At 43.1% G+C, this 15424-nt stretch overlaps 1 protein-coding gene across 1 annotated transcript; it reads right to left on the bottom strand.

The window, feature by feature from the left end:
* Positions 1–528: 528 nt before the first annotated feature.
* Positions 529–14766, bottom strand: fez1 (fasciculation and elongation protein zeta 1 (zygin I)). The gene is made up of 10 exons (XM_055046884.1): positions 14450–14766; positions 11529–11887; positions 6778–6865; positions 6140–6226; positions 5281–5446; positions 4144–4451; positions 2913–2993; positions 2386–2461; positions 2234–2299; positions 529–1484 (listed from the first exon to the last, which is right to left on the bottom strand). Exons 2-10 carry the CDS (start codon positions 11852–11854, stop codon positions 1468–1470), a joined length of 1215 nt encoding a protein of 404 aa, XP_054902859.1. The 5' UTR covers positions 11855–11887; positions 14450–14766; the 3' UTR covers positions 529–1467.
* Between the last annotated feature and the right edge of the window lie 658 nt (positions 14767–15424).

The following is a 15424-nucleotide window of genomic DNA, read 5'->3' on the forward strand; positions in this document are numbered from 1 at the left end:
TTTCCGGTCTCAAACCACAAGGTGGCAGCAAAGCAGCTCTGTTGCTGAAGTAAAGAAGAGAGTGTGAGAAATTCATCAATTTCCATATAAAATCAGATTTTTTTTTAAATTCCTTTTATTTTTTTTAGCGGAGTAACGTGGGGGTATAAAGTTTGCGGTCGATCTGCAGCGGCCAGACGTGCAGCCTGACTCATACAGACCCAAACAGACTCTGCTCTGCGACGGCATCTACTAAACACAGAGGGAGTTGAACATTTAATTCATGTTAAATTTATTCCACGTTAAATGCATGTATTTGATAGTCATTGCTTTGTCAGACGTCACTTTTCAGTTTGACATTAAAAAGTTTTTTTTTCTTCTTCCTTTTTTGTCAGCTTTTGTTGGTCATGACTGCAAAAGCAATAAAAACACTTTCACAGACGGTTTGAGCATGTTCTTTTACGCACTGTTACAGACACGCGTCTTAAGATGTGAGCAGGTGGATTTTTGAGCACTGATGCAGTGGATGCATAAAAGGAAGCGATGACATTCAGGGTAGAAGTTTATTCGAATGAGCAATTAAGCGATGTAACATTCATCTACGTGGGGCAAAAGAACAGAAAATATGCTAATATGCAAATACATATGCCGTTATTAAAATGATTTTTTTTTTTCCAGTCACTGAGCTTAAAACAGAAAACAGATTTACACCTCTAGGTGTTACAGTAAACAAATGTAAAAAAAATTACAAATTAATAAATATATATTAATATTTCAAATAAATAATACAAAAAAAAAAGAGGTTTGAAGAGCACTGGATGTTCATTGTGAAAGAAGCTTTGTAACGCACTGCACCCGTAATAGTAGTATGTTTCTTCTCACTCTAAAGGAACTACAGTACTGAGTCGGCAGAAAAAGGTGCATGGCTTTTGTATTCATGTGAATCATGTTTCCTCATACAATCCACTTTACATGGATGACTGTATATATGTGCTGAAGAGAGCGGTCATTCCGTGATGAACGGCTTTGTGAATGAATGCAGTCGGGGCTCAACAAAACCGTGTCTGTCAGATCAAAAACATGGCAAAGAAACAAAGAGATGACAAGACAAGAGAGAAGTGATATCTGAAACTGGATCCCTGGACCGAAGTGATGTCTCGTGATCGTTAACCAGCTTTATCATGCTCCGTTAGTGAAATCCTGCAAAAGTGGGACAGGGCCGTCCCGGTCGCTTTTTCAGGCAGCGGCCATTTTGGTGTCTGGCCTGAGATGGGTGTGCAGGAAAGGACGAGGTGAGCTCAGCTGGAGGCAGTAGTCGTAGTTTAGATGGGTGAGATAATGTGGATGGTGCCGATCCGAGGTTGGTAATGGAAAACGAGGGGAGCTCATGCAGACTGGGCCAGAGGTAAGGAAGGTCAGGAAAGTCCTGGGGGTCCAGAGGGCGGGTTCGGTTTCTCTGTCACACTTCACTCCTGGTATGACGGTTCTTTAGGTGGGACAGAGAACTGAAAAGAAAGACAAATTGGATCAAACCGCTCAGTGATTCTTGAGAAGTGGGACAAAATGGGTTTAAATTTGTCCAATTTAAACCCATTTTTATTATTATTATTATTATTGAAGCTGATGTATACAAATACGACAAATAATGCTTTGGAAATGCAAAGATGCCAAGGTGCAGGCTCCCAGGTGCATCATTTAAAAAATTTTTAATGGACCTGACCTTCTTAGCCATGGGGTCCTCAGAAGTTCTGATGCCCCCCCAATAATGCCTGATATTTTTTACATTCTTTTTGTCTCACGGTGTTGACAAAAAACACCCAAAAACATTTTCCAACTCAACTGAAAGTTGAGTTGGAAAATATGTAAAAAAAAAAGAAAAAAGATTTTTAATTCAATTTATTGACACTCTTAAAATTATTCATTTGAATACTTAAACTTAATTGTCACAACATTTTGCCTCAGTGTTCCTTTAGTTGTTTTAAACTATTATAACGTATTGAGTTTTGCTCCAGGAGACGGGATTTTAAAGACGCCATCCGCCTGCTAGTGTTTAAAATACAAACATGACATGACATTGTGCTCGCATGCTTAGTTTAGTCAGCTATTTGAAAAAAAAAAAAAAAATATTTGGTGTATCTTTTACTGAAATTCTGTGCTTTATCCACAGGACCTGTTTTGTCCCTCTTCTTAAGAAGCTGCATTCTTGTCAGACTAAGCAGCTCACTGACGTCTGGAAGGGATTGGATGCGTTTACCTTTCAATATGTAGTCAGTCAGCAGCGTCGGCACCTTCTCGCTGTCTTCCTTCATGGCGTAGAGGACTGTGTGGAGAAAAGGTTCACGGTGATTTCACGGGTCGCACCCCGTGGTTGTGTCTCGCAAGCAGCACATTTTAATAACTGCTTACTTTTCGTGAGCATCTGCAGGTCGTCGACAGACGGAGGGCTGGTTTTCTTCTCGTATGGAATCACGGTGTTCAGATACTGAAACGGAGGAAGCGTTCAGAGCGTTATGCGTTTTATTAGTGTGTTTGGATCCGCTCCGGCGGGACAAGAGCAACCGTTTCGCTTTGGAACAGAACTGATTTACTCTTTCAAAGCTCGTGAAAAACCGAGGAGGATTCAGAGCGAGTGTTGGTGGAGGATGTGGACAGGGAGGGTCTCCAGTAGCAGTCAGTCTTGCAAAAACTCTAAAGAAGCCTCTGACTAAAGGTTGATGCTGTAAGCCAGTAGCAGAGCTCATCTTAGTGCCAACGCTTTTACACCTCAGGCGGTTAACTTCTATTACATCTTTAGCAAATAATAATAATAATAATAATAATGTGGACAACCGGTGCTGGCTAAACATTCAGCTAAATTTTCTATTCAGCTAAACAGTATCGAAGGTTCGATTATCATTAGGTAAGAGAGCCGACATGATGAGTCAGCACATTACCTGCTTCTCATTTCCTGTGCTTCCAAACGTCTGCCTGATGCCCGTCTGCAGGATGTTGGACAGGCCCTCCATGCTGAAGCGCTGTGGATCGACCACACACAATGAGGGCCTGGCAAAAAGAATGTTCTCTCTGCAAAACTGTGCTGACATCTGTATGTTCACTGTCGGTCCTCTTTGTGCCTCGAAACCGGTTTTCGTGTGTTTGCTCGACGTTAGCACAGATTCAGGCGTCTGCTCTCGCAGATAAAAGCGGCGTTTGTGCAGGGAGAATCCATTAGGCCCCGAGTTATTGAGCAGGAGCTGAGCTGTTCCTCGACAGAGATGTTCCTGTAACATCATTTAGTGTGTAATGGATTTGACATCCATTAGCAGAAGAGCCAGAGAAGGAAAGAGGAAGTGCAACCAGACTATTCTATAAATTACCTTAAAGACATAACCTTTTGAAAACAACAACACTTTTAATAACTTATAATTTTAAAAGTTTAAAAACTTTTATAATATATATATATATATATATATATATATATATATATATATATATATATATATATATATATATATATATATATATATATATATATAGGTAATCTGTGAAATACTCCAGCTTTTTTGACTTCATCCAGTGACCCAGAGCTTTCCAGAAAGAACCAATCAGAGCCAGTAGGAGGGTCTTAGTGCTGTCAATCACCTTCCATGTGGCACTGCTCATCCCTCTCCCAACCCTGGACATGAACGTTCAGGTTAGTTAGCATAGCAACAGACGACTACGACAAAACTGTAAGTTGTTTGTCCGCCATTCGCCACTTAGCAGCAAGTACATGAGTCTGATTGACGGTGCTAAGACCGTCCCCCTGGCTCTGATTGGCTGGTTTTGGTCGGGGCGGTGCATTTCCTCAGGCTGCCACAGCAGCTCAGGAAGAAGGTGGATGTGTCCACAGACTGTCTTGTCTCATACTGTCATGACATGGTGAGAGCTTTAGCAAATATGTAAAAAACATATTTTCTTTCACAAAAGTTGCATACTGTCCCTCTACGTCCACATCTCATTCGTTTGCATTCACAGTGACCTGAAAATCCTCCTTTGCTTGAAAATATCAGTTTATATCAAATGAATCTAAAACTGACATAAATGAACAAGAACAAGTACGGACCCGTCTGTTTTGTTTTAATGGGCCTGGAACAGATCCTAATAGATCCTAACAGAGTGGTGGAAATGATCCTGTGTATTCACCTTGACCGGCATGGTGCCGGTCTTCTGGCCAGACGGGGCGGTGTTGCCCCCGTTGGTGGGCGCCGTCCCGCCCCCCTGCAGGCTGAGCGCCTTGTCCCGCCGTTTGCGCTTGCTGCTGTCCCGCTGCTCCTTCTGCCTGTTCTGCACCTCCATCAGAGCCGTGATGAACGTGTTCTTCACCTCCTTCTCGAACTCCAGCTCGTCCCGCCGGGCCAGCTGGTTGACCAGCTCCTCTGAGTACTCCCGGATGGCGGCCTCCACCCGGTGCAGCAGCTCCATCAGCGCCGAGCTGGGCATGCAGCTGAGGCCTGCAGGACGGGGAGACGACGAGACGGTGAGAGTCTGACAGGAGGAAAAGCAACAGCAGGACCACAACCAAACTCCTCGGGCGACACAGAAAATGCTAATGCTGTTGGAATAAATTGACTGAGAGAGGTGATTATTTGCATAAAGTAACCCAGAAGAAGATGAAACACCAAAAGGAAAAAAATTAGGAGTTAGATTTTACAAGATTTAATGAAAGTTGTATTTTCTTACATTTAAGAACACACATATTCATATTGGGGCTTTGTTGCTTTAATAAAAGAGCTAAGCTTTGTTGAGTATTTTCAATATTTTCTATCTGACTTGGATCTGATAAATGTCCGCTTTAGATGGAACAATGTGTTATACCATTAGAAACAGAGTCCAAACGCTTCACTTTAAGGCCGCAGACGCTGCTATTAGAATATAAACAGTCCTAAACAAGTAACTTCTTTCGATACAAAGACGCATTTTCTTGTTTGCTTGTTTGTGCAGCTACAATAACGACCTTGTTCATAATTTTATATAATCTGTTCGTTGGGGATGGGGTTCAACATGTGTTATGCTTATTCTTTCCACATGTTGGGAAAGAATATGCACAAACTTTTCCATTTTTGTTTTCTCTTTATTAAATAAATAACAAATATATAATGGGTGATTTTTGTACACTTGATGTAATCTCACAAAGACCAGAATGCCCACAGACTAAAACCTGTCACCAGGAGTGCAGTCCGCCAGTCTGACGACACGCTGAAGGCCAAAGCGTAAGGAAACCTGATCGATCTTTAAATCGTTGTGGCCCAAATTCACGACCAGGACTCTTTTCTCCTCTACCTTCGTAGGAGCAGTTGTTGTTGGAGGCCTGGGACAGCTGCCTGATCTCCTCCAGCAGGGAGGGGTTGGTCCTGGAGGAGCACAGGCTGCTTTCCTCCTCATCCTCCTCCTCGGTTTCACCAGGATCTGGAGAGTTCTCCATCATCTCGACGATCTCCTCAATGACCTGACACAGAGAGAGAGAGATTTGGCCATGGTTAAGTGCATGAAGATGCTTTCCATTTATGAGTAGCCAGTGAAATGCCCAAAGCTTCTTCTATAGCGATGCATATTATCGATTATTAATGCATGCAGGCTTGCAGCGCCGTACGGCAGCGGCGGCGTGTCGGACAGCTGCCTGAGCAGCTGGATAACCAAAACACTACACTATTTTCACCGGAGATGACGCAGAGATTGTCGCAGAGGAGTTTGTTGGCCAACGAATTTTGCACTCTCGCTTCCCGGATGTTTTTTTGTGAAACGATTTTGGTGATTTAATCTACTCTCAGGCTCTGACAGACAGAAGACAGCAGACGCTGGCTTCCTCTCTGTCCATGCACTAATAGCTTTTCTGTTTTCCTGGAGAAGTAGCGGCGTGCTTTTGACCGGTGCCGGATTTCCACTTGGCTCAGCAGCTCCTTCGGCAAACCGATCGCTTCTCAGTTCAGGCTTCCAGGAGAATCAGGCCGTTCTACGCGAGTTCACGAGAGCGTCTGATAAATTCACAGTCCTTTTGCTCATTTTGACCTGACGTCGTTTTGGCTGCGCAAACAACAAGCGAATTCGGCTGAAAGCTGAAATAGAACAAGTTCTTGGGAGGAACGGCTGCATCGCATTTTAAAGTCGCAGCCTCCTCGTTCTCTTCATGTCGCAGTCAAACCTGATCTGCTGTAATCAGAGGCTCTTCGTTCAGGCAGTTGGCGTTCTCGTTCTTCTCGTTCATTTCCTCCTCCTCTTTTTCGTGGATCTGAAGGCCAAGGAGAAAAAAAAAATGTTTCAACAATATTAAATGACTTCCCGACCCTATAATCAGTCAGGCAAGACTGTTAAGACCAGGCAGAACAGTGATGTGTCGTAGAATTAGTTGAAGAAATCGTTGCATTCATTGATTTATTATTTAATATGGTTAAAATATGAAATAATTTAACCATATTAAATTATTGAGTCCAAAATGTTTCTTTTGCAAAACAGAATGAAACTATGGCAGATGTTAGTGCATTCCCACTGCACTGCCACTGACCAGCAAAAGTAAAAACATATTCACAAGTAAAATTCAAGAAGAGGCTGTTGAAAATACAAAAACATTTATATATATTTATCAACAAAGGACATTAATTAGTTTAATTTGGGCTCGTATCCACTCTTCAGGATATTGATTAAAATACTGGTGCTTTCCCTTCTGCAACATCTGGCCAGATGTGTACAGTGAGTTAAATCGACCTCAAGTCAAGAACTGAAAAACGGAAACACGAATAAAGGGTGGAGTGAAAGCCAAAGCGTGTTCAGAGAACGGTGTACCTCGTGGTCAGACAGGTTGCCGTTGAGTCCCTCGGAGTCGGGGCCGTCCCAGGTGGAGACGTAGTTGTCGGTCAGGGCGTCCCACACACTGCAACGAGACACACGCCCAAACACTCAGAAGAGGAAACGCCGAACGAAACACAAGGCAGAGTAACAGTTTTGGTTACTCGAGTCCAAAGAATCTCTGCATTAAAAAAAAAGGGATGATCATTTGGTCCAGATGTGTCTTTAGCTGAGATTAAAATGAAGTTCCTCACATCATTGTGCGGCGCGGCGACTGACAGAGGAGGCGAACAACAGCACTGAGAGAGTCTCTGATTTTCATTGTTGTTTTTTTTTTTTTCTTTTTTTGTCTTTTCCTGCATTGCTTACAGAGAAGGGCCCTGCTGCCCTGCTGCCCTGCTGCCCTGCTGCCCTGCTCCCACTGGCACACGGAGCACAGAGGAGTCCTTTCAGCCCGGCAGATGACCTCACCGCTCACGCCCGCCTGCCCGGGCTGCAGGCTGCAGCTCAAACACTCCATACACTTTGACATTCTGGCTAAAATTACAGAGATTTTTATTTAATGATTTTTCTCCTTGTTTTGATGCGCCTATAAGTTTGGAGAAGATTTCAAATATTTCTCTCGTCAATAAAATTGTTTTGTTTTTTTTTGTGCTTCTAGGAGAAACAGCCTTCCAAGGAGGATAATCAGTTTTATGTTTGTTTACAGGATGGCCACAAACAGCAAAGCTCACTGAGACGTCCCGTCTTTTTTTTGTTTGTTTGTTTTTACCGAAAAATACAAACTGGAAACCATTCAGACTTTTCCTTCTGCTCCACCGTCATTTTATAATGTGGATCAAATGAAAGAAAAGGAAAGGAGAAGGTAGTTTTGTTTGCGTTCTGCCGTCTCAGCTGCAGGGCAATTCAACGTGCTTCATGTTATTAAAAATGAAATGAAGAGACAAATAAGGAAAACATTACATTGCCAGGGTTCAAGGTTTTTATGAACTCTAAACAAATCAAGTGTTGACTTAAAGAAAGTCAATCTTTCAGTATTGTTTTATTATTATTATCAGAAGTAATGGTTGTAGTAGTAGTACTTCTTTTGCAAATTTTAGAATTGTTGTATTTTAATGTGTTTATTTTTTTTACTTAACTTATTTTCAGTTTTTTTTTTATTGACGTCCCTGTGATGTTGTGGTTGTCGTGGACCGTTTTGGTCAGCTGAGGTCGTAAACGTGCTGCATGATCAAACTTTTGATTTGACTTTGGAGGTTTGTTCCGGATCAGGGGAGCAGAACAACTGAATGCTTTTTGTTTAATCTTTGGGAGGCCCTTGAACCAGAAGGCGTGGAAGGTTTGGTGCTAAAGCATTCAGCGATTTACAGACTAACAGACAGATCTTGTTGGGACCTCTAATGGTGGACAGAAAGCCTCCAGTTTCGTCCTGTGAGAGTTTAGGTGACGGCGCTGTCCGTCTGTCCTGCAGGGTTTGGAGCTCCGTGTCGCCAGGCTGTGCTACTGTGCTTGTGGGCAAGTTGCCCCTGAACAGCAATCGTTGTGTTTAATACCCCGCTCCCCATCGGCTTGTTGGTTTGCTGTAACTCGTACCAGGCAGCGACTGCAGGAATTAAGCCCGAAAGTACCAGAATGGGTCCTGAGCCAAACTGCAGATTAATGAATGTGCAGGACTTCTGCTGGTTTGTGTACCTGCCGGGTTTCTGTTGAATCAGACAAAGCGGAAAATGTTTCTCCCATGTCATCCGATCCTGTCAGCGTTAGGAACATCAACACTGTCTCACTTTCTATTAATAAATGCTTGTAGGTTGTGCATAAGTAGCACCAGTGGGACTAAATAACAATGATTTGTTCATTTGTCTGGCCACCACATCGGATTTGTTGTCCGCCAGGTTTTCACACACAGACCTCTTTTCTTTTAGTGCTTTCTCGAGCTGCTCTCGCCCTAGTTGAGCATTGCTTGGAACCGTGCGTTCCTTCCTTTAAACCCTCCCCTCTCACGTCAAAAATCGGGCTATATTTAAAACAATCCAGCTCCACGAAGAGCAGCGGGCGTCTGCGTCTACGCCTCGGCGCCCGCTCGCTCAGAGCAGGAGGCTCTGGCAGTCAGCTGGTGGGGAGGCCACGACTGGAGCAGAGCCAAAGTTAACTGAGGCGTAGGCAAATTCACACTGAATAATTCAGCATGCAGCTCAACAAGGTGGCGGAGAGAATCGGGTTCTGGCTGACGGACTGTTTTGGTACTTTGTGGCCTTCGCCAGGAATCCTTTATGACGCAGAGACACCGTTTTGGTCTCGGTTTGCACTGAGTGGCACGAAGTGCTTGTGTTGCTAAGCAGTTAAGACTGAAAAGGAAATGAAATGACGTCCTCTGTATGCTGTCACCTCAGAGGAGTTTTTTTGTGGTGTTGTAGTGTGTCGGTATGTTTTTTCAGTATTTGCTTAAAGCCCTACTTTTTTAGTAAATGAGTATATTTGGCTGTAGAACAAATCGCAAAAACAATAAGACAAAACAAATGTGGGGAAAAAGGTCTTATTACAAGTTAAATAAAACCAAGATAAGAACCAGATCCACTGACGGTACCTTCTTTGTAAATATTAAGGAATTGCTGATATACAAGTTTCTACATCTTGCTTAAATGTTGCAAGTTCGCTTTGCCTTATTTGAAATGCACTAAGACATTTTTACAAGAAAGAATCCCTGGTAAGATTTTGTGTTTTCTTTTCAGTGCAATTGTTGAAGAGTCAGTGCAATTGTTGAAGAGTTGGTTCCAATTTGGTCCCTTACAGATTTCACTGTATTGAGAGATTAGATGTGTTGAAATCTATACATATTCATTATAAGACTGTTAATTATTATTGATTATCACAAAAATAGCAAATATGTCCTCATTTAAAACCAATTATGTGTAGATTGAAGCATACCGTTGCCCCTTCAGTGATAAAGAAGGAAACTGATAAAAGTATATCAAGTACACGAAGTAATGTTTTGACTGGCCATCAGTATATTTCAAGCATTTTTCAAGATCACGTAATAAAATCTGTTATTTTGGAACAGCAGAGAACCAAATTGTATGTTATTGTTAGTTTTCCACCCATATAATATCAACAATCTAAGTACAATTACGTAGATTTATCTGTCACCAGAGAACATTTCTATTTTCTGTTCTTCCTTACAAAGCAAAAACTAACGACACAGTTGATGTGAGCATGTTAGGTTTACATATGTTTGGATATCACGCTCAAATACTAACTTCAGCAGAGAACACTGGTCATCTTTATGTGACTTTGGATGTCCGTGGAAACATGTTGCCACATAGTCACTCACCGTTTCAATCAGTCATCTTTAGGTGACCGGTACATATGTTCTGTCTGACTTGATATTTCGTTCTGCTCTACTCTGACTGTACATCTTATAATCTGTTTCCAAACGAAACATTTCCAAATGTGCAAAATGCGCCGTTAATCTCCGGCTAAGCCGTTGCCTTTAGGAAGCTCGATCTGCTCTGCCTGCGCTGTGGCGGTGAGCTGTTTTCAAAAGTCAGACGGCTGTAGTGTTCAGACACAAATTCGCCTGCGGGGATCCAAATGGATCCCAGTTACAAAATGTTTGCTAATTCACCCTGTTGGATGTTTTTTTGGGGTTTTTTTCACGCCTTTTATTGCTTTTTACGAATCAGTCATTCTCAATAAAATGTTGATTTGACCAAACAGAAATGACAAAAAAAAAACATGATAATGTTAAAGGGAAAACTGAGTTCTACAAAATAATGACAATTACAGAAAAATATGAAACATAAAATGAGGGATAGTCTAAATATCCAACCCCTATCACATCATGAAGAAGTAAATCAGAGAGAATGTTAATGAAACGTAGTCGTCGGGGGATGGACACAGAAAACATTAATGTACTGAACACCAATTGGAGTTCAGTGAAATCATGACAGAGAAAGAAGAAGCCCGGAGTCACCGCGACTACGCCGAGGGAAGCGACAGGGTAGAAGGTAAAAAATAAATTCAGCAAAATATAGAGACATCCTGGAGGACAATTTGTTTCCATCTGCCAGAGAACCACAACTTCAGACAACATTTACTTTCCATCAAGTCAACGACCCTAAGCAATCCTGAGATTACAGGCAAAAGTGCATCGAAATGCCGAGTTAAAAGGGATATTTATGAAATCACTTATTTTTTTGTTGACATTTTTCACTCAATTTCATTTATTTTGTAGAAACGGGTTTCCTGCTTGAAGGCAGCGTCTCTGGAAACGCTCCAAATCAATTGGTGCTAAACCAGGTTCTCAGATGCTCCGAATCTGATGGGAAGTGAACCAAAGCAGAGATCCCAAACTGTCCTTAATGATTGAAACCAAAACAGAAAAGCTGAGCTCGGAAACACTGACGACACCCTTCATCACCGTGTTTGACAGCTTTGCAGCAAGATATAAAAGTTTCAATTGGGTCAGTAATTCTTGACTATTGATTAGAAAAATATTAGTTCCACTGGCAGATTTTTTTTTTCACAAAATATATTATCTAAAAAGTTACTTGGAAGTTAATTTTGACTTATTTCATGTGTACTAAGTTGTTTGCACTGGAAACCGGACAAAAAACACTTGGTAAGCCGTCCTGTAGTTGCTGTGTGAACTCTGGTAATCCCTTATTACGCAATGACAGACCAAGACTAAAAGCCCTGGAGAAACGCCAGAAAGTGCTCCGTCAGCCAGAGGTTTTATGACGATAACTCACTCTTCGTCCTGCAGCCGTTCCTCATCCTCCTGGCAGTGGGTCTGGTTCCGAATCGGTGCCAGGCCTTCGGTTTTGGTGTTGTAGTTGTGGAAGCAGACGTTGAGTTTCTCATCGAACTCGTTGACCAGGTCCTCCATTGACTTGAAGCTCATCATCTCGGAGAAGTTCTCCAGCTCGGAGAAGTCCTCGCGGGTGATGGAGGCCAGAGGGACTGTGGTGGTGGTGGTGATTGTGGTGCCGGAGTAGGAGGAGTAGTCCTGCTCATCCATCCGGCAGGGCCGCAGGTCCTCGAACTCCTCATCCAAGCACACAAGAGGGGCTTCCATGGTGTCCCCTGGCAGATTGGGGTCTTGTCCTTACTACAAACAGAAACAAAATCAAATTTAATGGACTCAGTTTGATGAACATAAAAAGAAAATAAACCCCAAAAAGGTAATTTTGAGTTCTAATCATTAACCCCTTAAAGGGGCAGTGTTATGTATTAGGCACATAATGACATTTTATAGCACAATCAACTAGCCACATTCGGTTGTCATAAAAATAATGTATCTATTATATATGGCTTGCGAGAAATTTTACTTCCTAATTTAACGACTTGAAATTGGGCCTGTGTCTCTTTAACACTCCTGTTCTTTCTGAAACTCCGCCTACAGGAAGTCATCGCAACATGACTCCTTTATTTACCCTTTAATGATGTTTTTATCTGTGTTGCACTGAGAAGTAGCTCGTATAAAGAGCTCAGCAGACGAGCAGCTCCAACAGGTGTTTGCTAATTACCGACAGCTAGTCTGAAGGAGGAGCGTGGAAGAGCTGGGCGGGACGGCTGCACCCATCCCACTTGGAAAGTGCAGCGCCAAGGAGGAACTGCGTCCGAAAGCGGCGCCAGGTCCGACCAGGCGGTTTGACCAGCTGAATGGTTAGGGAAAAGGGCTTCTCAAACAAGCATGAACGAATCGAGGCAACACTCCAGGTACGCTTTTGAGAATAACATAAGCACACGGTGTACAGCTCAAAGAAGCCGACTTTTCATAGTACTGTCCCTTTAAGGGGCCTTTAGCACAAAGAGAAGATCAATCAGAGCTTAGCAGTCTCTCGGGATATTTGTTGGCCCTACACTGTCTTCTAAATCATGTCTGCTCCACCTCATCTGGACTGGCACCATGATGTCTAGACAAAGGATGGATGGAGGTAGGTGTGCCAGAAGGGGACCAGGTCCCACAGGGAACCCAACCAGTTGGCTTTACTGGTAAACAGCTAATTACATACCCCTACTGGGACTGAACTGATGAGGTGTCAAAGATTCCGGGGCGTGAAATTACATGGAGAAATCCACCATAAATTACAGTCAGGCTCTCATTGTGCTGCCCTAGTTGTTATTGATAATACACTGATTATAAGGTAGTTTTAAAGCAAGATGAAAACATTATTTTTTATAAGTGAGCATCCGATCCCTCCAGCTTGGATGTAAATGAAGAGATCGGGGAGTGACGGCTGAGGCCCCTAAAAAAAAACAGAACAGCGGTCCAACTTTGTTCCTCGGCCCGGCTCTTTGACGCAGCGTCATTACAGTGGGCAGGCCTAAATTTCGTTCTTTGTGCTTTGCTGGCCCGTGGTCTGGTCTAAGTGTGTGAACACAGGGCAGTCCATTTAAAAACAAGCTTGTGCAAGCCTCTTCTTCCTCATCATCCTACTCAGCAAAGTGCTGCTCCGTCTGCAGCCGGAGATCGTCTTTCACCGCCTGCCCGTCTCTGTCTCCAGGCCGTCCCACTGGCCTGCTTGTGTTCATTTTAAAAACGTCTTCCGCGTCCGGCTCAGGGTTGTTTATGTCGAAAAATGTCAGCTCAGACAGTTCAGCGCTCGTGCATTTTGTCAGTGGAGCAGGGTTAGGTTATGCGACAGAAGGCTATGCCGCTGGAGGACAAACTGAACACTTCTTCTTCTACTACTCTCCGTTATTTGTTATTTCAACTGTTGTGTTTTCTCGATGCAGTCTGCTGGGTTTGCCTTGACGGAAAACTTTTTAAACCAGTTGGTGTCTATGATTGGACTGAAATGACTCTTGTTTGCCTTGAAATGATGTTTTATGAATTGGCTCGATATAAATTAGCAGAATGGAATTGACTTAAATCAGGCCTGATTTGTTTACTGCCTGTCAGTAAAACCAATTAGGAAACTATCTTTAGCTAAATAAGGAAAACAAACTTGAAAATTGGAACTTGGTTCTTTTTATGCCCAAGAAACCTGTTCTAGGAGATAAAATAAAATAAAAACCACTTGTTAAAAGCCTTTTCAGGCCTTGATTGGTCAGGTAAGCCAACCAGACATTACATCCCTCCAACATTATATCACTACAGCTGTATTTTTTTAAAGGGAGCAGTTCCATGGGTTTTTGTGTCACCCTTTTCTGGGAAGGAAGGCTTTTGGAGTGCGTGAAGCTCACTCTGTCTGCCTCACAGGCCTGCAGGTATGGAGACCAGGACGTCTGGTTTCACTTCATAGTTTGAGATTTCATCTAAACGCTGTGATTTCAATGAAGAGCAGAGAGAATGACGGAACTGACCTTTAAAAAAAAGCACAATAGGAACTTCCCATTCGCATTTAAAGCACCAGTCTACATAATACCAGCGAGTTGTCTCTCCTGGTATTTATGCATTTAGACCGTTCGTTGGTCTAAATGCAGAGATTTCAGTCGAGGCTGACATTCTCAGGACGGAGGCAGAAATTACAAAGAAGCACGGGTTTAGCTGATCGGAGACAGGAGAAAAGGAGGCAGTGGGGGAGGGAAAGAGGAGCAGTGAGGAGAGGAGAGGAAACCATGGTTACAAGATAATGATGACGGCAGAAAGGATGCACACAGAGGTCAGGACTGGACGGACAGACGGCAGGGTGGTGGGACGTAATTGAGTGAAAACGCTGATTACCTGCAGTCAGATGAGCCGCTGATCCTTCTGGCTTTGTGTGTGTGCGAGATCCTCTGAGACCAGGAAGATCTGCTGCTCTGACAAAATGACAACCCGATGATGAGAAGCAGCAGTTACATTCATTCCAGTGTGGAGGAAGCAAAAGAACGGACAAAAAAAAAACACCCTTCAGAGATAAACGTCGGTGGCGTGGAGAGGCTGAATCTGTGCTCCTTCCCTCACCCGTTAGCCCACAGCCTCCCTGATCTGTTCTCCCACAGCCCGTTGTTTTCCAGTCAATAGGCAGCCAGCACCGCTCCAACAGAGCCTGCGCACTGCTGGGCCTCTGATGACATCAGCTCCCCCCCACCACCCCAAACCCAACCCAACTCTGTCTCCCTCCCTCCCTGCCTCCATCCTTTCTCTCCTCTCCTCCTCTCTTTGTTCCTGCCTCCTCTCTGCTTCAGTCTATCCCTAATATTCATGAACGGAGGAAAAAAGGGGAGACAACGTCAGCAGCATATTTTTTCCATGACATTCAGAGGGACCGGCTCTTCCTTTGTTGTGTATTCTGAAAGGACGCGACTAGACGGCAGCGATGAAGAACTGGCAAATTGAGAAAGCTCCCGCGCCCAAGATGACTTTAATACCTTTAATTTCCCAGGGTTATGAAGGCTTTTCTCATATGCAAGTCTCTTATTAATAAACAACTGAATACGATAGCAGGAGTCATTATTCAAATACACTGGAGAATTATAAAAGGAATAGTGAAAGAAGATTTCTTCTCCCACAAAGCACTTTACAATAGAGCTCCATCTTACATCAGAGATCTGATTGGTCCATGTGTTCCTAACAGTACTTCAGCACCAGACTGCAGGTTTAGTTCTTGAATGAAAAGTGTGATTAATACCTGCTGAAAGGTTATTTTCAGAAGGTACCTTTAATCTGGTTCACGGGCCTCACCAGAAGGCAGATTCTAATTTACTGGGTAACAGG

The sequence above is a fragment of the Poeciliopsis prolifica genome, unplaced genomic scaffold (genome assembly GCF_027474105.1).
Source record: "Poeciliopsis prolifica strain line A6 unplaced genomic scaffold, Auburn_PproV2 SCAFFOLD024, whole genome shotgun sequence".
NCBI classification, from domain to species: domain Eukaryota; kingdom Metazoa; phylum Chordata; class Actinopteri; order Cyprinodontiformes; family Poeciliidae; genus Poeciliopsis; species Poeciliopsis prolifica.